Source organism: Sus scrofa, chromosome 1 (genome assembly GCF_000003025.6).
Source record: "Sus scrofa isolate TJ Tabasco breed Duroc chromosome 1, Sscrofa11.1, whole genome shotgun sequence".
NCBI classification, from domain to species: Eukaryota; Metazoa; Chordata; class Mammalia; order Artiodactyla; family Suidae; genus Sus; species Sus scrofa.
Genome location: NC_010443.5, coordinates 239,415,929 through 239,442,988, shown reverse-complemented (window position 1 = coordinate 239,442,988; position 27,060 = coordinate 239,415,929). Strand labels below are relative to the sequence as shown.

Below are 27,060 nucleotides of genomic sequence, written 5' to 3'. Positions count from 1 at the left end.
CTGAACCACCGAAGTTACAGAGAAATGATAACCCTGTAAGGATGAAGGCCAACTAGAATGTGTCCAGAGAATAACCTTGAGGGTAAGGAGACTCAAAAGCCCATGGAGTTGGGGGGATGGTGATTGATCAAAATGGGGATATTTAGCTTGGTGAGAAGACTCCAATGGTTTATAAAATCTTGCACCAGATGTGTCCTGTGTGCAGCAGAGGACAGAATTAAACCCAACATCAGGACTTACAAGGATTTGATTTCTACTGGATATAAGGAAGGATATTCTAAGACTGAAAGGGGTGATCTTGGCAAGGAGTGAGCTCCCCATCATGAGGGGTAGCCAAGCAGAAGCTAGAGGAGCCCTTGGTGGAAATGATGAAAAAGGAAGGTGAGCATGATGGAGGATGCAGACTGGATGGCTCTGAAAGCCTATTAAAGCTGAGCTCTGGGGCTTTGACAAGCAGCAGCACCGGCTCCATCCAGCAGCATCTAGTCCAGATGACAGCAAGCAGGGAAGTGCGGAATGGCAAGGGTTAAGCGAGGGACACAAGGAGACCCTTGCCATCTTACCTGGTTATCGATCTTCAGTTCCACCAGAGAAGTGTTATATGGAAGAGCTTCCACCAGGCGCAGGATCCCGGCTCCGGAAATGAAGTTGGACTCCACATTCAGCGTCTTCAACACCTTGTTCACTTTGAGCATCTCAGCAAGGGCCTTGAACCAAAGGAGAAAAGGCAGGGTACCAGTAAGTCACCCTAAGTAAGGCTGGAGCCCCAGTGGGTAGAAGCTAAAACACTGAGGGAGCCTTGCTGGGGGCAAGAGTCCCTTGCACAAGGGACCAGGCATGGGGCAAGGCAAGCTCCACAACTCCCCTCATCAGCCACCACCCTGTGCCCCTCCTCCCCTCCAGCCATGGCCCCTAGCCCCCACGTGGAGAGTTCCTGTCCTCAGCCTGCACCAAAGCTCCCTTATCTGGTTCCCCTGCCCTGCTCAGCCTCAGCTCTCACTGTCCCCTTTGCTGGCTCCTTTCGGTGGGGCTACTCTCAGCTCCCTGGTACCTGATGCTCGCCCTCCACTCTGCCTTTGCTCATCCTGTCCCTGCTGCTCAGAATGCCCTTTCCTTTCTGCTTCACTGTCCAAACCCTGTCCGTCCTTCAAGGCCATTCTCAATGCCCTTTTCTCCAAGAGCCTGTGTTGAGCCCCCAGCTAACCGTGCCTGCCCTCCTGAGCCTCACAGACTTTATCCAGAAACTCCCTTGTGGAACTTGTGTTCCTCCATTTAGAGCTGTATGAATACTAGCGTTGTCTCTGCCATTAGCCTCCACCCTCGAGGTGGGCTGCTAATGCATCTATTCCACCCGTGGTGCCCACAGTGCCCGCACAGTGCTCAGCACACAGTGGGTCCCCAGTTCATGGATCACCGAGTGACCAGGGCAGTCCCAACCTCCCTATATGCTCTCCACTTCTTTCTTCTATGGCCCTGCTGGAATTCCATGGTGTCGTCATTCTCTTTGTCTGAGTGGCAGAGAGGGGAGGCTGGGAAGCCACCCCGCTGGGCAAGGGACCAGGGCAAACTGGAGGAGAGGAGCTCAGGTGGCCCCAGCACATTTTGGAGGACTTCGTCCAGGGGGTGTAGATGACAATCGGAGCCGCTGAAGGAAATGAGGTAATTAGCAGGTGGTGGAAACGATGCGTCATGGAGGAAAGGAGATATGGGCAGCTGATAGGCCAAGATGTATGATCAGCGGCCCTGGTTGTCTGAAATGACATCTGATCCAGGAAAGCCCTTCCGCTGGTCCTGCTTGCTGAAACCCTTTGCAAGGTATCAGCTCCCAGGATACCTTCTGAGCCAAAATCCTCAGCTCCCCCTGCTTCCATGTGCCTCAGGATGACATATCCTGAGGGGAGGGACCCAGCCTGTGCCCTCCCACAGCATTCCTCTTGCTCCCCAGAGAGGGCCTGGCCTGATAATCAAAATATTTCACAACCAGTATGTAAATGCGTGGGGCCGATCCAAGTAGACATGCTGGTGGCAGAGCAGGTCCTAGAGGTACTGTCATGCCAGGTGTCAGCTCTATTTGCTGGACAGAGTGGAGGAATGGGCAGGAGCAGAGCTGGGGCAGGCAGTGAGGACACTATCGGAGCTCTAGTAGCCTATTTACTAATTGGCTCTGAAGCATTTCCACCTTCAACAATGGGTATCGCAGTGTGAACAGGCTGACATCAGCTGTTGACCTGGCACAGGGTCAACGCCTCATGAACACTGGTGGAGCTGAGCTGAGTGCCAGCACGGATGGGCTTGGTTTCTGATCCATGATGTCACAGTGGACAGGGCATTGGCTTTGCCAGCTGCGTCTCTGCGGACAAACTCAGGATCCACTGGAGCTGTCCTGAGGTCAGGGGACATCTACCTAGAGGTTCTCCACTGGCAGCAGTGAGAGACCATGAGCTATTTCTATCATTTCAAAAACACCATGGGAAATTTTCCCACCTATTTTAACAACCAGAAAATAACTGATTGCTATAAATGGACTTCAAAGCAAGGAAAGTTATTACAGATAAAGAAGGGTGGTGTGTAATGACAAAGGGGTCAATTCTCCAAGAATTCCAATCCTGATGTGCTTAACAACAGAGCCTCAAACCATGTGAGGCAAAAACTATCATAATTGCAAAGAGAGGTGGATAAATCCACTATCATAGTTGGAGACTTCAACACCCCTCCATGGATATGGAATATCTAGTGGGCACAGATCAGAAAGGACATAACCAAACCCAACAACACTGTCAATCAACTGGATTGAACTGACAACCTCAACTGCAGAATATACACTCTTCCAACACTGACTACCGACAACAGCAGAATATACATTCTTCTCAGTCACACATGGAACATTCACCAAGATAGACCACATTTTGGTGAACACACCCTAGCAAATTTAAAAGAATAGAGTGAAATGAGTCAGAAAGACAAAGACAAATACCATATGATATCACTTATAACTGGAATCTAATATCCAGCACAAATGAACATCTCCACACAAAAGAAAATCATGGACTTAGAAAATAGACTTGTGGCTGCCCGATGGGAGTAGGAGGGATCGGGAGCTTGGGGTTATTAGACACAACTTAGAATAGATTTACAAGGAGATCCTGCTGGGTAGCATTGAGAGCTATGTCTAGATACTTATATTGCAACAGAACAAAGGGTGGGGAAAAAAATGTATACACGTAAGGGTAACTTGATCCCCATGCTGTACAGTGGGAAAAAAAAAGACATCATACAATGCCTGCTATCAGACCACAATGGAATCAAACTAGAAATCAATAACAGAAGGATAACTGGAAAATTCCCAGATACATGAAGTTTAAACAATACATTTCTAAATAATACATGGGTCAAAAAAGAAATCTCAAGATAAATTAAAAAGTATTTTGAACTATGACCAAGTGGGATTTATCCCAGGTATGCAAGGCTGGTTCAATACTGGAAAATCAATTAAACTTATCACATCAACAATCTCAAAAAGAAAAATCACATAGTCATATCAATAGATGCAAAAAAATGTCATTAGACAGAATCCAACATCCATGTGTGATAAAAACTCTCAGTAAACTAGGAATAGAGGGCAACTTCCCTAAATTGATAAAGAATATCTACCAAAAACCCTGCAGTTAATGCCATACTTAATGGTGAGAAACTTGAAACTATTACCAAGATCAGGTACAAGGATGTCCCCTCTCAGCTCTCCTTTTAGACACTGTAATAGATGTTCTAGCTAATGCAATAAGGCATGGAAAAGAAATAAAGGTATACAGATTGGGAAGGAAGAAACAAAACTGTCTTTGTTTGTCGAAGACATGATTTTCCATGTAGAAAATAAGAAAGAACTGACAAAGAAAACTCTGGAACCAATGAGCAATTATAGCAAGGTAGCAGGAGACAAGGTTAATATACAAAAGTCAAGAGTTCCCATCATGGCTCAGTGGAAATGAATCTGATTAGCATCCATGGGGATGCAGGTTTGATCCCTGGCCTTGCTCAGTGGGTTAAGGATCCAGCGCTGCCGTGAGCTGTGGTGTAGGTCGCAAACGTGGCTTGGATCTGGTGTGGCTGTGGCTGTGGTGTAGGCCAGCAGCTACAGCTCGGATTCGACCCCTAGCCTGGGAACTTCCATATGCCATGAGTGCAGCCCTAAACAAACAAACAAAGTCAACTGTTTACTTGTATACCAGCAATGAACAAGTGGAATTTGAAATTAAAAACACAATTCCATTTACATTAGCACCCCAAATAATACTTAAGCATAAAGCTAATGAAATATGTACAAGATCTATATGAGCAAAACTAGGAAACTGTGATGTATGAAATCAAAGAACTAAAAAAATGAAGATACATGCCATGGTCATGCCCAATAACTCAATAGTGTCAAGATATAAGTTCTTCCTATTTTGATATGGACTCAATGCAGTCCTAATCAAATTCCCCAGCAAGTTATTTTATGGATGAACAAACCGACTGCTACTAAGTGGCTGTTTACCATGCCTGGTAACCTAATGCCTACACTTTTTTTTTTTTTTTAACCTGCTAATAGTGTTCTAGTAATCACGCTGTGCTGTTATCCCTTAGCTGTCTGCATGGCTGAAGGGACCACTATATTCATGAAAGTGGAAGCTCTGACTGTCTTGGTCACAGCTGTATTCTCAGAGCTTAATTCTGTTCTGGGCACAGAGAGACTCGAATATATGTTGAACGTTTAAAAAAGAATTGATAGCTACTTTGTATTATGTACAATTTAATTCAATCAGCAATATCTTTATTTACATAGGTGAAAATAAAAGACATAGGTTAAAAATAAAATAGGTCGTTGGGAACCACTGATGAAGGCAGTAATTTTTAGATACAGAGAAAATGAGGACCAGGGAGGGGCAGGCCCTTGTCCAAACATGACATGCTGAGGGGAGGGAGACCTGGCTTTAGGGTCCATGTGACGTGCATTTAAATCTGAGCTCTACCTCTCACTTGCTCTGCAGCTTTGGACAAAGTCAAGTTCCCTGGGCTCCCTGTATCCCAGGTTCTTCATCTGCAGAGTGGGTGGCCCTACGCCTCTGGGATCAGGGGAGGTCATGGGGATTAAGTAGGCTAAGGTACAGACGGTGCCTGGGTAATGGCTGGTCTATCCACTCCTGGCTCCTAGCCCAGTGCCTCTCACCACACGACAGCGTGCCACGCCATGCCACATGGGGTTCTTCAACAGTGGCATATGGCCAGTCCTGAGGCCAAAAACGTCAGCCTTCCCGTGTCTATGGTTCCCACTCTCAATGCAGCAGAACCGAAAGGTACATACGAATGCCACCGGGTCGTTGCTCCGTGTCCCCACGATGCTGAACTTCTTCACGTATGAGTTCTCTTTCAGGGCTTCTGCATACGCCTTGAGGGTGGGTATGGGGATATTCTGCAGAGAAATGTAAGCAGTGACCAGCAGCCCCGGCCAGGGGCTGGCAAGGCAGACAGATGGGGCAGTAACTCTCTTACATATGCAACCTGATGCCCAGAGAGTCTCTGACCGAAAAGCTGAAAGGGGAAAGGGTTCCTGCTTTGGCCCAGACGGCTCAGATTTGGGAAGAACTTTCTGGTAAATAGATGGAGACAATCCTCCCTGAAATGTTCAGATAGAATCTGCAGCTTTCTCTTTGGACACTCGGAGATGGAGGAGAGGAAAGCATCAAGGCAAAGGAGGCAGGGGAGTGTTGAGCCAGGAGCTCAGGCCTCGGGGAATAGGAGGGGGCAGGGGTTTGGCCTCCGTCCCAGCAACTAGCAATGTTTCTGACTCATTGTGTGACTCTGAGGAAGTCTTGGCCCCTCTGTGGGCTTGTTTCTGGAAAACGAAGGTTAGGGCATTGCCCGGGATGATCTTTAAGAGACATCTGTCCTGGAGGGTCTCAGTCCAACCACACATCAGAGGTGCCTGATGCACTTTCATGAGATGCTAAGGCTCAGGGCTGCCTGGACCAATGGAATCAGAATCTCTGGGGGAGTGGGACTGGGCACTGGCATTAGAAAAAAATCTCGGAGTTCCCATCATGGCTCAGCAGTTAATGAACCCGACTAGCATCCATAAGGATGCAGGTTTGATCCCTGGCCGTGCTCAGTGGGTTAAGGATCCGGTGTTGCCATGAGCTGTGGTGCAGGTCACAGATGTGGCTCAGATCTGGCATAGCTGTTGCTGTGGCATAGGCCGGCAGCTGCAGCTCTGATGAGACCCCCTCACCTGGGAACCTCCATATGTCACCGATGCGGCCCTAAAAAGACAAAACAAACAAACAAAAAACTCAAGTGAAACCACTGATCTAGTCCAACTGCCACACATGAAGAGGAGAAACTGAGGCCTGGCTAGGGCCAAGCCACTGCAGGGCTGGCCAGGTTCCACAGCCCCAGGCCTCCCCGAGCCCATGTGTGCTGCCAGGGCCCACAGCTCTGAATCGTGACAGTGTCTCCCACCGCACACCCGGCAGACAGTGGAGGCACCCGGGAGAGAGAGCCTGGCTCTGTTTGAACAGATCTCTCATTTCACAGCGTCACTTCAGCCCCCGTGGGAGCAGAGCAGGGGGCAGCCAGGTGGAGGCGAGCACTGCAGGCGCAGGTTTCCAATCTGATTGTGGGGCTGGCAGCCACTTAAAGGAAAGCAGAGAAGAAAGGAAAGGGGAGCCGGGGAGTGGGGGGCCCACTTCTTATCTTACGTCCACACCCTTGGGAACTAATCCTGCTGGCCTCCAGGCTGAGCAGGTGGGCAGGCAGCTGGTCCTGCTTCTGAATTCCTCCTGCACCCCGTCCACAGTGGGATGGTCTGTTTGGCCCCCTCTGCCCTTGGCGGTCACACGGGAACTGACTGGAGAGAGGCAGGCTGACAGCTCAGAACGTGTCTTTGGACGTTAGGGCCGGCAGCTCCGTTCCAGGGTTGCAGGACGAGGCACTGGTTCAGGGCCAGGTCCCTCCCAGGGCTTGGGTTACCCCAGGAGCCTGGTGGGCACCTGGCTTTTCCAGCCCTGAGATCCCGTGCAGCCCCATGTGTCTGATTCATGATTTTATCTCAGAGAAGCTCTCAGGGTTTTGAATAAGGTGGCAGGTTTCCAGTGTCGAAAGCTGGGTTGGCTCAGGGAAACCTCTGGGTCTGATGTCAGTCCCCAGAAGAAACCAGGATCATGGGCTGTGCTGGTTTACACAGGCCTTGCTCCAGAAGGTGTGGCCCCTATTCCCTGATCCAAAGCACCCAGAGTCCAAGCAGGACCCTGCTTCCTCTGCACAGCCAGGCCTGGGCCGCCTGGGTCTGCATGGCACGGGACATGGCTTTCCCTCCCCGACAGGGGATGGGCAGTGACAGGGGCCTCACCCGGATGTTGTTGAGGTTGACCTCTTCAAGTTTCGGGTCGTTGTTCTTTATCCGCTCCAGCGTTTCCTCCACGTCTGTTGCATTTGGTTCCTCATCGGGCACAGGCTTGTACTGTGTAGGTTTGATCACACCTAGGGTGGCCGGCAAAAGAGAGGTGGCTCACAGAGACGGGGCATCAGCCGCCCTTGACACAGGGACACGGGAAGGGAGGCAGCAGAGCTCAGGGACACAGAAGGCTGTGTGGCACGGGGCCTATAGGGATGGGGTGGGTGGACGGGGCCAGGGGTCTGGGCCCTACTAGACCTTGGCTTCTGCCGTCCTGCAAGAACTGGGTGAATGCGCTAAGCTGTCTGAACCTCAGTGTCCCTCATCTGCAGCGTGTGGACAGGCATTCGACCCAGGGGGCTCCTGTGAGGATAAAATGAAGCCTGGATGGGAAAGGAAGGTGGGCCGTCCCGACGGAGGGATAACTGTGCCCGGGCGCCCTGATTTCTCTTTGGGGCATAAATGCCAGCTTGGAACCGGGCAGTGGAGTGATTCAGACAGCACTATGTGGGCACAAGAAAGACAAGGAACTCATGGGACAGGAGAGGCACCCAGAGACAGACCCGTGTGGATACATGGACATGTATGATCAAGGCGGAGCCCCAACGCGGAGGGGAAAGGATGAATTTTGCCAAGTGATGGTGGGGCAATGGGATGCTGATGTGAAAAAATGAACATCTGCTCTGTCTCACACCACACCCAAACATGAACTCCTGGTGGATTAAAAAATTGAATATAAGAACCTCTAAAGCTTAGAGAAGGAAATATAGGAGGGTGTTTGATAACACCGGGGTGGGAAGTCACAAATTCCAGGAGAGTAAAGGGCAAAGGTGGATAGATTTGGCCACTTGGAATCTGAGTTTCTGCAATGAGCCAGAGAGCATAAGTGGGTGGAGGGGGCCAGACGCCGGAGGACCCATCACTCCCAAGGCGCCATCACCGGGGCCAGGGGGTGGGGGGGGCCGGTACTCACTGTTGAGTCCCTCCTTGTTCACGATGGAGCTGCTGCCCAAGGCCTGGTAGTACTGCTGGTTGCTCATGAGCGTGTGCATGCCCAGGATAGCTGCGGGGATATGAAGGGCCCATGATGCGCCTCTCAGACACAGCCTCCTGGGCACGGACCTTCCCTGCCCCAGAAGTTTTTGCTCGCAGAAATGGCAAGAAACGCTTGCATGTGAACTTTAAAATTTACGTGGCTTTTCACGCTCGCCTCTGTTGATAGGACCCTCGCATCTCTCTCCTCAGTTTCTCTAGTCTCCGCTCTCAGATTCCTAGCTTGCCCCCAGTGTCCCCCTGGTGCATCCAACCCAGCTTGGCTGAAACAGAACTCCTCTTTCCTGGCAACAGCCTCTCCTTTTGGATCACACACCTTCCATCATGCATCCTGCCTGTCCCTCGGGATGGACCCTCAGCCATGCGGCACCCCTTCCCCCACAAATCTTCCCTCGCCTCTAAGTGTCCCTCATCTGTCCCACCTCCATCCTCTGTCCTGGTCAAGGCCCTATTGGCGCTTGGCTGTATCATCATAGCTGTGTAATCACTGGCCTTCTGGCCTCAGGCTCTCCCTACCCCTCCAGATGCCACCAGCATCTGGCCCAGAGCTGTCATTGCTCTCTGGAAATGCAAACTTGACCACATCCCTCCTGTGATCAGTCGCTCCTTCATCCGTTCATCTGTCCCACATTTATGGAGGGCCAGCCTCATATGTCCAGCTCCAGGGTGGGATGGGGAAATCGAGGAACAAGGAAGACAGGGCCTCTGCCGCGTGGCTGGCGGTCTGCTGGCAAAGAGAGACGAAGCAGGTACACGACTAAAGACATAAGTGCAGAGTATGCTGAGGCTTGGAAAGCGAAGGTTCAGGGTGTTCTGGGAGAAGACAACAGAGGGACGTGTGGGGGGAGAGCGAGGAACACATGTTGGCCAAGATAAGAGAAAGGAGGTAAAATATTTTGGGCAGAGGAAAAGTGCGTGGGAAGCCCTCAGCTGGGGGGGGGGGGGAGGCGAGAGAGGAGAGGAACCTGAGGCTGGACAGAGATGGACACATGGCAGATGGCCACACGCCCTCACCAGTACGGGTTAAAGAGAAGGCTGGACATCAGTGACCCTCAGCTGGCTGTGCTCTGGAATCACTGGGAATCTTCTGAACTCTTGATGCCCAGGACTACCCCAGACCAACCAAACCACCATCCCTGGGACCGAGGCCAGGCACCTGCCTTTTTAAAGCTCCCCAGGTAGTTTTGATGGGCAGCCAAGGTTGGGAACACTGCCTGATGTCATCTCCCTGAATTCTCGCAACAACCCTTTGGAGTAGATTTTATTCCAACAGGCAAGGTCACATCCTACAGGATCTTCTAGGCTGAGGTAAAGGGTTCGCATGTCTTTTTCTGGTGTGGCCTGAGCAGGGAGGGATATGGCCTGGCTCGAGTCCCAGGACTGTGGCTCAGGCGGAACGTGGAGCATTGACTATGGAGCAGAGGGAATGGCGTGCGCACTGTGGGCTGGCATGGTGTCCAGCCTCCCGTGGGAGGACGGGGCCTTGTGACCCCAGAGCCTGGCTTCACCTCTCCTCCCTGGGCTCCCTGCTTCAATAGCTTTGTCCCTTGGCCACTCTCTTTTGGCTCTGGTGACAAAGGGTCACTGCTCAGAAGATGCTCCTGCTTCCGCCAGCTCCACCCGTCTGCTGGAGATCCTCTCTCCATCTGCACCGCCCACTGCTGAAATGCCCCCCAGGAGGGTTTTGAGATATAGCAAATAAAATACGGGATAGGAGTTCCCTGGTAGCCTAGCAGTTAAGGATCTGGTGTTGTCACTGCTGTGGTGTGGGCTTTTATCCCTGACCCAAGAACTCCCACATGCTAAAGGCATGACCCCCCCCAAAAAAAACCCAAAAAACAAAAATGAAAACAAACCCCAAACCAGATCGCCTATATTTTCATACAGGGTTAAATTTCAAGTGAGATAACCAATGAATAATGTCTTGGTTTGAATGTCCCACTCAGCATTTGAGATCTTATATAGAAATGTATTCATTGTTTTTCTGAAATTCAAATCCAAATGAGTAGCCTGTATTTGATCTAACAATCCTACCTCCCCATCCTTCAAGATCAAGGAATAATGCTTCCTCCCCTAAGGAGTCCTCCTGGATTCCATTTTTCTCTCTCTTGGTCTCTCATAGCCCCTGGTGTCCTTAGCACAGTACATAGTCTATCCAGTATTAGAGCTACCTGGGTACACGTGCACTTTCCCTACTGGACGGTGGGCTTTCAGAGGTCAGAGATGAATACTGTCTGTCTTCTACCTCTTCCAGAATATGGTATTTTGTAAACATTTGCTCATTAAAAAAAATTCCCCTGGCCATTTCATTAGACACGATTTCTAGTTAGGGAGACAACACTCAAGTCTTCAGTGAAGAGTCAAGAGACCCAAGTTCCAAATTTGTTTTGTTCTGTTTTTTTATTTTTAGGGCTGCACCTGGGGCATATGGAAGTTCCCAGGCTAGAGATCAAATCGGAGCTACAGCTGTTGGCCTACACCACAACCACAGCAGCAGGGGATCCGAGCCGCATCTGCAGCCTATGCCACAGCTCCTGGCAACGCCAGATCCTTAAGCCACTGAGCGAGGCCAGGGATTGAAGCTGCGTCCTCTTGGACATTATGTCAGGTTCTTAACCTGCTGAGCCACAATAGGAACTCCCCAAGTTCCAGTCTTGACTCTGCCCCTAAGGCTGTGTGAAATGGGTAAGTCCCCTCTCCTCTGTGGGCTTCAGCCTTCTCTGTACAATGCGGGGTGAGACCAGACCACTGTTTCTCAATCATGGCTGCACATACAAATTTAAGGAGCTTTAAGACAGTACCAGTGCTCCTCCTGGATGAACGGATCTCCGTCTCCGGAGATGTGTTTTTAATCTCTTTGGATGACTTTTGATGCTTCGTGGGAGCTAAGAACCATAAGACAAAATGATCTCAAAGTCCCTTCTGTTTCTCACATTCTCGGAGTCTTCTCTGCTAAAATTAGACTTGCCTGCTCATCACTACGGAGAGCTGGTAACGAGAGAGGCATCTGCACTTCTTTGAGCTCTCTGGGCTTCACTTAGGCTACGTCTCCACTTAGGCTACAGAAGGAGGTGAGGTCTGAGTCAGCAGCAGGTGAATCAGATCACCTTCTGCAGCCGGCTCTCCCAGCTCCCAAACAGAGAGCGGCTTGGATGGTGGTTTTGGGCTGCTGCGGGATTCCAGGTTTGGAAAAACAGTTTGGAAAGGTTGCTGGGAATCACAGGCAAGATGTAACCTCATAGGGCTGGCTTGTCTTGCTTAGAATGTATAGAGACGTAGAAAATGGCAAATGCCTTTTGTGCTCAAATGAAAGCTTCTGGTCCACAAAGAGGGGGCAGAGGCAGAACAGTTACAAGGAGTGGTGAGGGGGCAGAGGAAAGAGATGTGGCTCCAGTCTGGGCCTTGGTACTAATCTGATGGAACCTGGGGCTGGACAGAGATGGAGCTGGACACGTGGCAGATGGCCACACGCCCTCACCAGCACGGTTAAAGAGAAGGCTGGACATCAGTGACCCTCAGTTGGCTGTGCTCTAGGAATCACTGGGAATCTTCTGAACCTCTTGATGCCCAGGACTACCCCAGACCAACCAAACCACCATCCCTGGGACCGAGGCCAGGCACCTGTCTTTTTAAAGCTCCCCAGGTAGTTTTAATGGGCAGCCAAGGTTGGGAACACCGCCTGATGTCATCTCCCTGAATTCTCGCAACAACCCTTTGGAATAGACTTTATTCCAACAGGCATCGGTAACCTGTCCAGGTCGCTTCCACTTTTGGGGTCTCAGGGTTTGCACCTGTAGAAATGGAGTGTGTTTGAAGGATGATCTCTTACTTTCACATGGGACTTCATAGCCACATGGTAATTTCTCACCTTTTTATGTGCTTTGATTTTACAACAAGCATCCCAGGGCAGGTTCTGTCGATCCCCACTTTTCCAGCAGACTCAAGAGGGAAATGGGTGATCAAAGACTGTCTGGCGAGGACCCTCCTGGCTTCTAAGTTGTTCCCACCCACACCTCCACACACTCAGTGAGCAGTAGATCTACTGTTTAAAACTTTCCCTCAACTTCAGAGTTCTAAGGACAGACGATGCATGTTCTGGGAGGCTGTGTATGTCAATAGCAGCCTGAAGAAGAAATAAAACCATTTCACAGTTCAGAGGAGATTAAGCTTCTAAGAAGGAAGGAAGGAAGGAAGAAGGGGGAAGGAGGCCAAGCTAAATCTCTGCTGCCAAGCAGGAAGCCTGGTGGCTCTGAAGCCAGCCTTCCTGTCCCTCGCTGCCCCGGCTCTCCTCCAGCCCCGAGTCACGACTTTTCTCCTCGCTTGGTTTTGCACACTCCATGTCACCAGGAGTGAGTGATGGAGAAAAACAGCCCATCAACACGGCCTGCTGCTTCATTCTTCGCAGATATTAGCAAGGCTGAATTTAGCCCTGGGGAATGTGATTTCTTTAAAAAAAAAAAAAGTCTAGATCTTCCTCAAAACTCAAAAAGGACTATTTTTGAACTCTGAAAAAGAACATCGAGTTCTCGCTCCTCGCTCTGCCTTGGCAGGGTTCACTCACTCGGTAATTTGACTTAGGACACCGAGAGATAGCAGCACATATCCTGAGCTCCTCCAGCCGCCAAGCGTTCAGGCTGGCTTGGGGCAGATGGCAGGGAGGTGTCTTCCTGCATCCTGGGATCAAGTGAGAGAAGTTGGCTCTGGCCCAGGACTGGGGAGCGGTCACACCTGCTGCTTCTGGATAAGCCACCTCCTGACCTGCATAGGACAGGAGGAGGAGAGGTACCTCAGGACGTGAAAATACACCAGAAGCCGGGGTGGCCTGGCTAAGACTGCTCTATGGTCATAAGAGCCAGGGGTGCCAACTGGCCAGGGTGCGTTGGCCCTTCTGAAGGGTGAGTCTCCCTACCCTCTTGGGTCCTGCCCTGTCTGAGGGTCTCTAAAGGTGAGCCAGGGGGAGGGGAGGCATGGATCACGCATGTCCTGGCAGCTGACGCCCAGTGGCTTCTCAGCTACAACCCAAGGCCACATGCCAAGGAGTTAGCACAGTCAGGGCCAGAGTACTGCTCATCAGCCTATGATGACACTTCATGTCAATATCTATGTGTTTCTCTGCTGTATAGCCCAGCAAACTCTACCGAGTATTCTGTGATCATGTGGGAAAAGAATCTGAGCGAGAATGCGTATGTGTATATGTATGACTGGGTCACTCTGTTGTACAGCGGAAATTATCACAGCCTTGTAACTAACTACACTTTAATAAAAATTTTTTTTTAAATCTATGTGTTTCTAGTTTGTCCTCTTCATCCCATCCCAGGCCCCCCAGGTCAGGGGCTGGGGCTGACTCACCCTAGCAATGGGCAGACTCCGTGAGTGAATGAATGAATGCAGAAAAGATGCACAAGCAAGAAAACAAATGAGCGAGTGAGAGGTCACAGGGCTTGCTCAGTGTGACACACGTGCCGGGTGTCCTCCTACGTGTTCCTATTGTCACCAGCTATCAAGCCTGCGGCACATGCACCTGCAGAGCTATGGCTCAGAGGAGCTGCCTCGTCCCCAGCTCAGAGCCTCTCTGTTGGTGCTGTTGGTCCCTGGAAGGCATCCCCCCACCCCACTTATTTTGCAGCCCCACCACCTGACAAGCCCCTCCTGCCCTTGGCCCTTTTCCCCTATGACACTAACTCCCACTGGTCCTTTCATGTTGGCCTCCGTATTTGCTTAACCTCAGCTCTGCTAGAGGGCAGGAACCGCGCTGTTTTCTTACAACTAGCCCAGAACAATCGGAGCCTAAGTTAATAGGAGTGCTCTGCCTGGGAATGGAGTGGCTTCGAGGACCAGAGGCAACATCAGACCCTGTGCCCAGCCCCCCGCCCCTCCTTTCTCTAATGAGTCACCCACTCATAGAGCCAGCTGCCCCCTCCTTAAGAAGGGCTCCACCCCCGACGAGGCACCCAGCACTCTGACGAGACACTCCGCCTCTATCGCCTCCTCTTGTGCTGTCTTTGAAACTGACTCAGGGCTGCGCCGCTCTCTTCATGTCCTTGTAGGCACCCAGCTCTGTTTTCTGGTGCCTCAGACCAGAAAGCCTGGCATCATCTCATCATCTCAGCCTCCCGGCCTCTGATCCAGCACTAGGAACAGTCAGTCCCAGACAGACTGACGTCTCAGACACAGTCCACCTGGACCCTTGGCCTCACCGGGGGCTTGTCTCCTACATCCCGCATCCTCCGAACACAACCATCTCTCTGCCCAAACCCCTGCTTTCATCCGGCCTCTCCCAATACTCCCCTAGGCCTGGGTGCTGCTGCCTTAGCATGACATCCAGAGCTTTTCCTAATCTGGCCCCATCCTCCCTGAGCTGACTCTGTGAGTCTCGGCCATGCCTCCCCTCTCACTATCCTGTGTTCACTCCCCTACCCCTGAGGGCTTTATCCCGTTGGGTGACGATGCTGTGAGTGGGCCCTAGAACCAAGCTGCCTGGGTTCAAACCCCATGGGAAAGGATAACCTCACTGTTAACTTTCTCCATCTGTAAAATGGGGACATGGGTGAAACTTACTTATTAGGCTGCAAAAAAAAAAAAAAAAAAATGCCGCAAAGTATGGAAAGCAACACCCCTAGCTCTGGGGACACAGCTGGAGGTCAACAAGGATTCTGAGCCTCCTTGCACTGCCACCTTTCGAATGGCTGACATACAAGAACAGGTGTCCAAGGGTCGCCCGTTAATGTTGGTGTCGCCTTACAGCTCCCGACTCCTTTCCGGACCTCGGAAGCGTATGGTATCACCAACAGATACTAATAATTAGTGACACTGACAAAAATAAAGAGGAACTGTTTCAAGAAATCAATACCGAAACTTAGCACAGTATCGCCGTTCTTTTCTGGCACAGGAACTGGTGGTTCTGACAGCAGGGTCATTTGATAGTCCCTGTGAGCTGCCGAAGGAGGGGGGTGATATCACGGAGGGTGATGGGAGAAGAAAGACCAGGATAAAAACAGCCCCCGGGTGAGTCAGTGCAGAGCTGCTGGACACCCATGTCACCCACCCACGGCCCTGTGTCGCAGGTTACCTGGAACTCCAAGGGGACCTTCGCCAGGGGGATGATTCAGTCAGAATACCTGAGTGTGATGTGGGATCCAATAGAACTTGGGTGGCTTTTGACAAAACACATCTTGAATGGCAAAGCAAACTGGTTGAGTTTCCTGAGTGAAGCTCGCTGTTTCCAATGGCGTGAAATCCTCACTGTTCGGGGCTTCACCGTGAACACGAATGCCCCACTCTCTCCACCCTGACACCCTTCAAGCCACTGCCCTTGGTCCTTTCCCAAATGTCCTGCCTCTTCTGGAGAGGGTTGTGTGGATGGAGGGGCGCCACACTGGCTCTCCTCATTTACTCCTTAGGTCCCTGCAACACGGCTTCAGGGCCACTCGCCACCCTCTGCCAGGAAGCTCATCAAGCCTCATACATAACAGCTATGAGAAGCAGGAGGAGGATATGAGAGGCAGAAGACAGCTGTGGCTGGCTGAGTCCCCTGGCACTGATTGGTGGCTTCACCTGGCCTCTGGCCTCAAATGCCTCTGAGTCTCCTAGTCCTGAAACCTCATTCTGTCTCCTTAGCTCTTGCCTTAGAGTCCGCCCAGATTGATTCGGTCTTTGGTTCCCGGCCCCTTTGTGGCCACCTGGCCCCCACTGTGGCTACTTGCACCTCATTTCCACTCCTCATCTTCCAAAGACCTTGGCCAGGGCCCTTGCCTCCAGAGCCCCAGGCCCCCACTTGTTCTGGGCCCTCTGCTTGGAGCTTGGTGATGCTAATGACACCCGCTTCTCTATTTCCAGCGTGGACCCCTTGCGGAACTAGAGTTCCACGTACCGCAGACTCCCAAGGCTGCAAATTGAACACTGCGTTTCCCCTACACCTACTCCTCCCCCACTGTCATGGCTGCATTGTGTTCCTCCAAAGTAGCTGATTTTGTCCTGATTTGTCACTCCAGTATGTTGAATAAGCTCCTGTCGACTACCTTAGAATTTGTAACAAAATTTGGAGATAAGGTCTTTGAAGAAGTGATTAAGTTACAATGAGGCTATTACAGTGGGTCCTAAACCCATCTATCTGGTTTACTTACAAGAAGAGATGAGGACACACAAAGGGACATCAGGGGACACATGCACAGAGGGATGCAGTGAGATGATATGGTCCTCTGAAGGCCAAGGAGAGAGGGCTCAGAGAAAACCAAACCTATGGACACCTTGATCGTGGACTTCGAACCTCCAGAACTGTTGAGAAAGTGCATTTCTGCTGTTTAAGGCACCAGACCCTGGTACTTTGTTAGGGCAGCCCGAGCGGACTAATGCATCCCCTTCATTAACGGCACCAACATCCATTTAGTCTCTGGAGCCAGAAATCTGGGCTCCTCCTCTGACCTCACAGTTGACCCTGTCTTCCTCTCCCTTCCCACTTGCCTGGCCTCTCGCTACCCCATCCACCCACCTGTCATCATATGGGAGAGGATGAGTGGCCCCCAGGACTGCAGAATGAAAGGACCACCTACTCGCACTGGCCCGGGGAGCACAGCATCATGGGGGGCATGCAGGGTGTCTGTCGTGGCCAGAGCCTGACCCTCAGTGTGGAAGGGACCAGACAGTATCAAGGCGACAAGAGAAGGTGGCGAAGGGCTCTGGATGTCAAGCTACCTTCTGGAGTTGTAGGGGTGGTTTGTGAAGACCACAGGAAACACACATGAAGATGGATGGCGTTGTACAAATATGAGATATGGGGCAATGGCCTCCAAGTCTGGCTCTCAGAGCTGCGCAAAATGGTAAAATCAGATGACTTGCTCCAGCCCTCTGTGAGCCTCTGGACCTGAGATGCTGGCAGCCCCCTCTATGCTCTCTTCCCGGGTGGCCTAGACAGGATTTGATGCAATGGCTGGAGAAAGGCCCAGGCTTCCCTCCCCAGGGTCCTTGCACGTCCCTCCAGGATGGGGGTCTCATGGCAGCAATAGCTGGCTCCACGGTGGGGAGGGCTTGGGTGGTTTTAGCTCTATTTTCCTCATTCTGATTTTTGATAATAGATTTCTCTCTCCTCTGGCCCTTGTTAGAAACAGAGAGGGTGTTTATGTTGAAATAAACCGTCCAAGGCTCCCCGGCAGATATGGGTCAAACACTGTCGGAGGACACGTGTAAGCACCAGGAACACCTCTTACCTGCAATGTCACACAGCTCTGCGTCCGAGGCGTTTGCCAGGGCCTCCTCCAGCTCTGGCTCCAGCGTCACAGTTTCCAGCACAGGGTCCATCGGCTTCTGCTTGGGGACCCAGACTTTTCCTGAAAACACACAGGGTGCCCGTTATAGGGAGGGTGGCTGCAGTGGGACAACCCCCTCCGATGGCCCCAGAGGGACCATCCCTGAGTCCCGTGGATCCTTTCATGTGGAGGCTCCCCGAGAGCTTCTCCCTCTGGGCACCAAGACCCAAACTTGCCCAAAGAAAGGGAACCAGAGATCTCCAACAAAGCAGCCTTCATGTTTGAAAAGAATAACTTTGTAACTCGGTCAAAAGAGACTGCTCACTGTGGAAAACGTTGTTCTTTCATTTTAACAATCTGTAAGTAGGAAAAAAAAAATACAAAAGAAAAATGGGAGTTCCCACTGTGGCGCAGCAGAAACGAATCCGACTAGTATCCATGAGGATACGGGTTTGATCCCTGGCCTTGCTCAGTGGGTTGGGGATCCGGCATTGCCATGAGCTGTGGTGTAGGTCACAGACGTGGCTCGGATCCCGTGTTGCTGTGGCTCTGGCGTAGGCTAGCAGTTGTAGCGCCTATTCAGCCCCTAGCCTGGGAACTTGCATGTGCCTTGGCTGCAGCCTGAAAAAGCAAGCAAACAAACAAAAAAATAGAAAAATACAATAGAATGCCAGGGTTTGGAATACTCTAAACAAGGGTTCTGGTATGAGAGAAAAATTTAGAAGCATTTCTAAACCAAATAAATAAAATACACTCGGATTATTAAAAGAGGACTAGGGAGAAAATATAACATCTCTTGGGACATTATATTTTTAAAGTGTCAGACTCATAACTGAACAAGGAAGCAAAGAGGCCGGCACAAGGGTGGTCACTGCAGGGCTCACCAAGAGGGACCACTGAGGAAGTTATGGGATAGCTGTATGGCGGCGTTCCAACAGTTGCTATTATAAAAGATGACAGAGATCTCTACTTGCTTCGAAAGGAAAAGGCCCAAGACAAAATGTTGTTTGAAAAAGCAAGTCTAGGAGTTCCCGTTGTGGCTTAGTGGTTAATGAATCCGACTAGGAACCATGAGGTTGTGGGTTCGATCCCTGGCCTTGCTCGGTGGGTTAAGGATGTGGTGTTGCCGTGAGCTGTAGTGCAGGTTGCAGACTCAGCTCGGATCCTGCATTGCTGTGGCTGTGGTGTAGGCCAGCGGCTACAGCTTTGATGAGACCCTTTGCCGGGGAACCTCCATATGCCGCGGGTGCAGCCCTAAAAAGACAAAAAAATAAAGAAAAGAAAAGAAAAAGCAAGCCTACAAAAGAGCATGAATTCTTTCATTCCACTAGTGAAAAGTTGCACATATACATATATATATATATCTCTTCATGCAACGCATATTGATTGAGTGCCTCCTATGTGCCAGGCACCTTTCCTGCCTCTCAGGGGACAGAAGTGAACAGTGCAGAGTTTGGTGAAAGGAGACGTGTAGTAAACAAACAGGTAAAGATATCAGATAGTACCAAGCATTACAAAGGAAAGGGGAGAGCAAAAGATTAGTCAGTTCAGGGGGGCAGGGGACCATGTGAGGTGGGCTCCGCTGTTTGGGGGGAGGGAGGTCAGGGAAGATGGCCCGTGAGCTAGGAGCTGACAGTGTGAGGAAATGAGTCCCTCAGATCGTGACAGATGAGGATGCTCGCTTTCACTGCTGCCCCCCAACACTGTACTGACAGTTCTAGTCAGAGCAAATGGACAAGAAAAAGAAAAAAACAGACCGGAAGGGAAGAAGTAAAATGATCTCTGTCCACAGATAACATGATGTTATATGCAGAAAAGAGTCCACCAAAAAAAAAAGGTACAAGATTAACATACAAATAAAGTGGTATACATGGGCAAAAAACACTTGGGAAAGGGAAATTAGGAAAATAATTTCATCTACAAAAGCATCCGAAAGAATAACGTACTTAGGAATAAATTTAACCAAGGAGGTGAAAGACTTGTGCATGGAACACTGTAAAACACTGCTGAAAGAAATGAAAGAAGCCCTAAATAAACAGAGATTTATCCCAAGTTCATGCACTGGAAGACAATATTAATTTTTATTTTTATTTTTATTTTATTTTATTTTTTTGTCTTTTTGCTATTTCTTGTGCTGCTCCCGGGGCATATGGAGGTTCCCAGGTTAGGGGTTGAATCGGAGCTGTAGCCACCAGCCTACGCCAGAGCCACAGCAACGCAGGATCCGAGCCGCGTCTGCAACCCACACCACAGCTCACAGCAACGCCAGATTGTTAACCCACTGAGCAAGTGCAGGGACCGAACCCGCAACCTCATGGCTCCTAGTCGGATTCATCAACCACTGTGCCACGACGGGAACTCCGGAAGACAATATTAAAATGGCCATACTGCCCAAAGCAATCTATAGATTCGATGTCATCCTTCTCAAAATTTGAACTCCTTCCCCTCTTTTTTTGCAGAAATGGAAAAAGCCAGTGCTCAGATTAATATGGAATTGCAAGGGGCTCCAGATAGCCAAAACAATCTTGAGAAAGAACAAAGTTGGAGGACTCAGCCTTCCTGATTTCAAAACTTACTATAGGGAGTTCCTGTCGTGGTGCATCGGAAACAAATCTGAGTAGGAACCATGAGGTCGTGGGTTCCATCCTTGGCCTTGCTCAGTGGGTTAAGGATCTGGCATTGCTGTGGCTGTGGTATAGGGCAGCAGCTGTAGCTCCAATTCAACCCCTAGCCTGGTAACATCCATATGCCGCAGGTGTGGCCCTAAAAAGAAAACAAAAACAAAAACAAAAAACCTTCCTATAAAGTTAAATGGTGTGTCACCACCATAAGGATAGATATATAAAACAGTAAGATAGAATTGAGTGTCCAGAGATAAACCCATCCATCTACGGCAAACTGATTTTTGACGAAGGGTGCCAAGTCCACTGAATGGGGAAAGAATAGTTTCTTCAAGAAGTAGTGCTGGGACAACTTGAGGTGCATATGCAAAGAGATCAAGTTGGACCCCTATCTCACACCATATACAAAAACAAACTGGAATTGGATCAATGACTTAAACAGCTAAAACTAAAATTCTTGGAAGAAGACGTAGGTGTAAATATTCATGACCTTCGATTTGGCAAAGTAATCCTAGATAGACAATGAAAGAATAAGCAACTAAAGAAAAAGAGGAGTTCCCGTCGTGGCTCATCACAAACGAATCTGACTAGTATCCATGAGGACACAGGTTCAATCCCTGGCCTTGCTCAGTAGATTAAGGATCTGGTGTTGCCGTGAACTGTGGCGTAGGTCACAGACACAGCTCTGATCCCGCATTGCTGTGGCCGTGGTGTAGGCCGGCAGCTGCAACTCCAATTTGACTCCTAGCCTGGGAACCTCCATACGCTGCAGGTGCAGCCCTAAAAAGCAAAAACAAAAACAAAAACTTAACAACAAAAAGAAAAACAACTGAATTTAAAACTGGGCAAAGGACTTAAAGACATTGCTCCAAAGAGGATATATAATTGCCTCTTGGTATCCAAGCTCATGTCTCCTATATAAAATGGGGCAGTATTTGCATATAACCTATGTACACACTCCTGTATACTTTAAATTATCTCTAGATTACTCATAATACCTAGTACAATGTAAATGCTATACAAATAGTTGCTGGTGTGCGGCAAATACAAGTTTTGCTTGTTAAAATTTCTGGAATTTATTTTTGAATATTTTCTATCCCCAGTTGGTTGAATCTGCAAATATGGAACCTGCAGATATGGACAGTCAACCATACACATGGCCAGCAAGCACGTGATAAGATGCTCAACAGCGCTGGTCATTAGGGAAATGCAAATCAAAACCACAGTGAGATACCACTTCACAACCATGATAATGTCTATGACAAAACCAAAATGGCGGGAGTTCCCGTCATGGCTCAGCAGAAACGAATCCGACTAGTATCCATGAGCATGCAGGTTTGATCCCTGGCCTTGCTCAGTGGGCTGGGGATCTGGCATTGCCATGAGCCGTGGTGTAGGTTGCAGACACAACTCTGACCCTGCGTTGCTGTGGCTGTGGCTGTGGCTGGCAGCTGTAGCTCCAATTTGACCCCTAGCCAGGGAACTTCCATATGCTGCAAGTGCAGCCCTAAAAAGCTAAAAACAAACAAACAACCAAAATGGAAAAGAACAAGTGTTGGTAAGAATGTGGAGAAACCGGAGCCCTCGTATATTGCTGGTGGGAACATAAAATGTTTGCAACTGCTTTAGAAAACACTGTGGCAGTTCTTAAAGAAATTAAACGTAGAATCAGCATGTGATTCAGCCATTCCACTCTTAAGTATTTACTCAAAAGAACTGAAAACATGTACTCAAACAAATACCGGTACAGGAATGTTCACAGCAGCACCCATCCCAACAGCTAAAAAGTGGAAACAATGTTGAAATGTTCATCAAGGGATGAAAGGACAAATGGTGGACTATCTTTTGGTAATAAAAGGGAATGAGAGTGTCTCCAAAACCACATTCTAAATGAAAGAAGCCAGACACACAAATGCACATTATTACATGGTTTCATGTATGGGAGACATCTCGAATAAGAAATCCGTAGATATAGATTGGTGGTTGCCAGGGGCTGGGGTCAGAGGGGTCTGGGGAGTAACTGCCTGTGGGGTACAGGGTTTCACTTCAGAAGAATGAAAATGTTTGGGGTCTAGGCAGAGATGGGACTCTACTCAAAATCAGTGGAACTGGTTTTGTTCACTTTAAAATAGTTATGTAATGTGAATTTTACTTCAATTAAAAAAAAAAACTGGAGTTCCCGTCGTGGCGCAGTGGTTAACAAATCCGACTAGGAACCATGAGGTTGCGGGTTCGGTCCCTGCCCTTGCTCAGTGGGTTAACGATCTGGCGTTGCCGTGAGCTGTGGTTGTAGGTTGCAGACGCGGCTCGGATCCCGCGTTGCTGTGGCTCTGGTGTAGGCCAGTGGCTACAGCTCCGATTCAACCCCTAGCCTGGGAACCTCCATATGCCGCGGGAGCGGCCCAAGAAATAGCAACAACAACAACAACAACAATAACAACAAAAAACAAAAAACAAAAAAAACAACAAAAAAAAACTGCTCACACTGGCTATTGATTAGAAAAGCCTGATGTGGGGTAAGGATGGAAGCCAGGGGTGGTTAAGGGCTCCCACAAAAGCAAGAGATGATGGTGACTGGACCAGAGGTGGGGAGAGGTGGGGTGTGCAAGATTCAGAAGGATATTCACTAAAATGGGATCAGTGCCTATGTCTCAGTGGAGAAACTTACTGTGTTTTTCTTGTCATTTTACCCTTTTTTTTTTTTTAAATTAAGGTATAGTTGATTTATAGAGACTTACTTTGAATTACTTGGTTTTGTTATTTAAGTCATTTATAGCAAAGATCAATTACCTATACGAGCAGAACAGACAAAAAAATCATCTGGGGGAAAACGCATCATAAACTTCAGCAGGGGTGGATTTGGGAAAGGGCAAAACATACAAAGAAAACAAAATGGCTAAAAAGAGGGAGTTCCCATCGTGACTCAGCAGAAACAAATCTGACTAGTATCCATGAGGACTCAGGTTTAATCTCTGGCCTCTCTCAGTGGGTAAGGATCCGGCGTTGCTGTGAGTTGTGGTGTAGGTCACAGATGTGGCTCGGATCTGGCATTGTTATTGCTGTGGCTGTGACATAGGCCGGCGGCTACAGCTCCAATTCGACCCCTTGCTTGGGAACCTCCATATGCCACAGGTGTGGCCCTAAAAAGACAAAAAGAAATATCTAAAAAGAAAATGAACTGTGAAAATGGCTGATGTAATGACTAGAATAAACATTCAGTAAATGTTTAAGACCTATGGTTTATTATACTGCAGCAGTAGGTGCCTCTAGTAAGGGTGGTGACCTTAAGACACTATAAGAAGGACTCAGATTTCTTCCCTTCCTTCATCTTGCTAGTTGGGATGTGAGTGTGATGACTGGAGCTTCAGCAGCCAGATGGGCCATGAGGACAAGGACATACTGCAAGGACGGCAGAATGAAAAACTAGAAAGGGTCTTGATTTCCAATGCCAAGAAAGATGCTTTACCAGCCCTGGAATGTCTAACCCTGCAGCTCTTCTAAGTGAAAGACAACTAAACTTTCATCTTAAGTCTTTTTTACTTTTTTCTCCAGCACATGCAGCTAAATCTGCATAATGAAAATATCTTGCATGGACCTTTATTCTGATCCTCCCACTTGAATGAGAGTGAGTGAAAGTCCACATTCTTCAGGACTTTGCACCATTTATGCACCATTTTATGACTTCGACCACATCCTTCCAGCTCTTGTGGTGACTGGAATGCTATTTCCCCTCAGCCAGGCTAGCTCTAGGACCAGCATGGGGTAAATGCTCAGTAGGGCTGGATGGAATGGTCTGCCTGTTAGAGGTGGGAGCTGTCCCTCCCCCCACTCTCTGCGGAGATCCGCACTTACTCATTGTATATGGGCTCCAACAATCATCACGTAAATACTTGATGATGAGATGCTGGTGGTGGTGATGATGATGATAAACTTATGAGGCTTGTCATTATATGAAAAATAGAATAAATTCTAGGTACCCTCCTTGCATCAGCCCGGTTTTTCCCGAAGGCACTCAGGCTCTGGGAATCTGGAGAGCTGTTCCCGGCTCTGGGCCAGGTCCGCATTCCATGAAGGGGCAGCAGGATTGGTTTGGGTACCGCCCAGATTCCCTTCCCCATCCCCCATCCCATCTCCAGCTCCCTTGGGAGGGGGATGGGTACAAGAGGGAGCAGATGCCGGTAACGACGCATCAGGGGTCCACCCAGGCCAGCAGCTGACTCTCCCAGCCTTGGTTTCCCCATTTTTCAAATGCAAAGGTGGGGTAATGAGAGTTTTAGGGCCCCATGAAATGCAGCGATTTTATTATGTTTACCTGCCGCACAGAAATCACTCCTCATGGCACAGGTACCTTGGTTAAAACCATCTTCTGCCTACGTGCTCAGCCAGGCACACCCTGCCTTTTCGGTCAAGGCCCCCTTTCCCTGCCACTCCCTCCAGGATGCCTCAGACCACACAGTCTTTCAAAGTTCTGTAATCCAGCTATCTTAGGCTTGGTGACCTTCCCAGGGTTGGGTAAAATCTGGATTGAGCTCTAACTCTAGGCACTGGGACTGCTCCGAGTCCTTGCAATGCCCACGCCTGCTTGCTCTTTCTTTTTATTATTTATCAAGCAGCTACTCTGTGTAGCGCACTTTGCTAACGCAATAGGGATACAGAGATGAAAGCCACAGACATGGACCCTTGGCTCATCATGCTGCCATTCTCGAGGTGGAGGAGAATGGAAAAGCCTACAAATAAACAATTAATTGCCTAGGGACGTAATGAGAATTAATGCCTTCTCTCAATACGTATTTACTGGGTGCTTATTACAGGCCAGGGTTTATTATGTCTGGGGCTATAATGATAAGTCAGATGCAGTCTTTGTGCCCATGGCGCTTATACTCTAAGGAAGAAGCCCACACGATCCATTATGCATGAATTTAATTTGAGTTCATTCCATTAACAAGTCTCTGCTGAGCCCTACTGTAACACCAGGCCCTGTGCTGGCTGCTGCAGGAACCATGGAGGCAAAAACAGCTGAGTCCCTCCCTCATAGATCTTACAGGCCAGTGTAAATAAAGAGATAATGATAAAATAAGAATTGCTATAAAGGACACACACAAGTGCCTGAGAGAGTGAGCAACCAGGGAGGAGATGAAGGAACAGCTTGTCCTAAACAGCGTAGATGGGAAAGGCTTCCCTGAAAGAGGAGACAGCACAGTTGAGACCAAAAGGGTAAGAATAGCTTAAATGGACACAGGGTTCACGATGGGCCAGGTGCTATTCTAAGTGCTTTATATATATAAATCAATCTTCATAACAAGCTTGGGATGCTGGTGGTATACTTTTTATCATCCTCATTTTATAGATGAGGAACTGAAGGCACAGAGGGTTAAAAAAGAACTCGAGTTCATACAGCGAGCAAGTTGGTAGTACCAGGACTGCAGCCAAGGAACTCCCATCATGGCTCAGTGGAAACGAATCTGACTAGCCTCCATGAGGATGCAGGTTCGATCCCTGGCCTCACTCAATGGGTTAAGGATCTGGCGTTGCGGTGAGCTGTGGCGTAGGTTGCAGACACGGCTCCAATCTAGTGCTGCTGTGGCTGTGGTGCAGGCCAGCAGCTACAGCTTCGATTCGATCCCTAGCCTGGGAACCTCCATATGCCACAGGTGCTGCCCTAAAAAAGACTGCAGCCAAAGCAGATCCAGCTCCAGGCTGTGTTTCTAACCATCATGCCTCTTACAGAAGAGGGACAGCCAGCCCTGAGGACAGCACAGAGCCAGATAGCAGGACCAGCATTCCAGGCAGAGGGCATGCATGCAAAGGTCCTGAGGTAGGAAAGAGCTTGAAGTATCTGGGGGACAGAAGACGGCCTGCAGGGCAGCAGTGCAGTGAGCAAGGGTGAGCACCATATAAGGGGACAGGAGAACAGTTTGGAACTTAGGGTGAGTTCTGGAAGGGCTGGGTAGTTGGAGTGCCTCACTCTTCTAGAGCCTTCTAGATGGCTTGTCTTCGGCTGGGGCAGAGATGCAGAGAGGGACAGATGAAGGGAAATTGCAGCCGCAACTTGAGGGAAGGAGCAGAAGTCTTAGGGCAGAGACAGGGCCCCTCTTGCTCCTGATTTGGAAGGGACGGGCCTGGCTGGGACCTCAGGTTCTGATACCACTTGTGGGGGGAGGGGACTGCATTAAATCCACCTCCTGCATCGATGCCTCTGGAGTTGGGTTTATGACTCTGGGCTAGGAAGAGATGAGGGCAAGGAGGCCCGGTCACATCTGGCCCATACAGCTGGCTCTCCGTGCCGCCTGGGGAAGGACGCATTCAACAGCGCAGCAATGTTCAGTACCTCGCTTCTCCCCTGTGTAGGGGACCAGATCTTCTCGGTCCTTAAACTCCTTTGCTTGCTTTTCCAAGTGATCCAAGAGCTCCTCCCTTTTAAAGGGGCCCGTGGGCGCCTTGGTGGTCTGATCCTTCTGCCTCAGGCCTGCAGGCAGCAGTGCATTCTATAGTGGCGGTGGTGGGACAGGTGACACAGAGAGAGAGAGAGAAAGAGAGAGCAATCAGCTGCGGAAGACTCGCACTTCTCCAGAAACTCATCAGTGAACGATGGGGAGCTCTGAGCTCAGCTAATCAATCCAAGTCACTCTTTCACACGTGAGGAAACTAAGAGCCCAGGAGGTGCAGGGACTTGCCCCAGGTCGCTGGCAGACAGGGCCAGAGAGAGGCTAGGATTCAG

At 49.5% G+C, this 27,060-nt stretch overlaps 1 protein-coding gene across 2 annotated transcripts in view; it reads right to left on the bottom strand.

Moving 5' to 3' along the window:
* Positions 1 to 27,060, bottom strand: part of TMOD1 (tropomodulin 1) — a 93,238-nt gene that overhangs the window by 25,399 nt on the left and 40,779 nt on the right. For both annotated transcript variants that reach the window (XM_003353588.5, XM_021066359.1), the window contains exons 3-8: positions 26,671 to 26,827; positions 17,683 to 17,802; positions 8,400 to 8,489; positions 7,382 to 7,512; positions 5,339 to 5,446; positions 564 to 707 (exon numbers count right to left, since the gene is read on the bottom strand). In XM_003353588.5, coding sequence (XP_003353636.2) covers positions 564 to 707; positions 5,339 to 5,446; positions 7,382 to 7,512; positions 8,400 to 8,489; positions 17,683 to 17,802; positions 26,671 to 26,827 — 750 coding nt within the window. The remainder of the gene's footprint in view (positions 1 to 563; positions 708 to 5,338; positions 5,447 to 7,381; positions 7,513 to 8,399; positions 8,490 to 17,682; positions 17,803 to 26,670; positions 26,828 to 27,060) is intronic.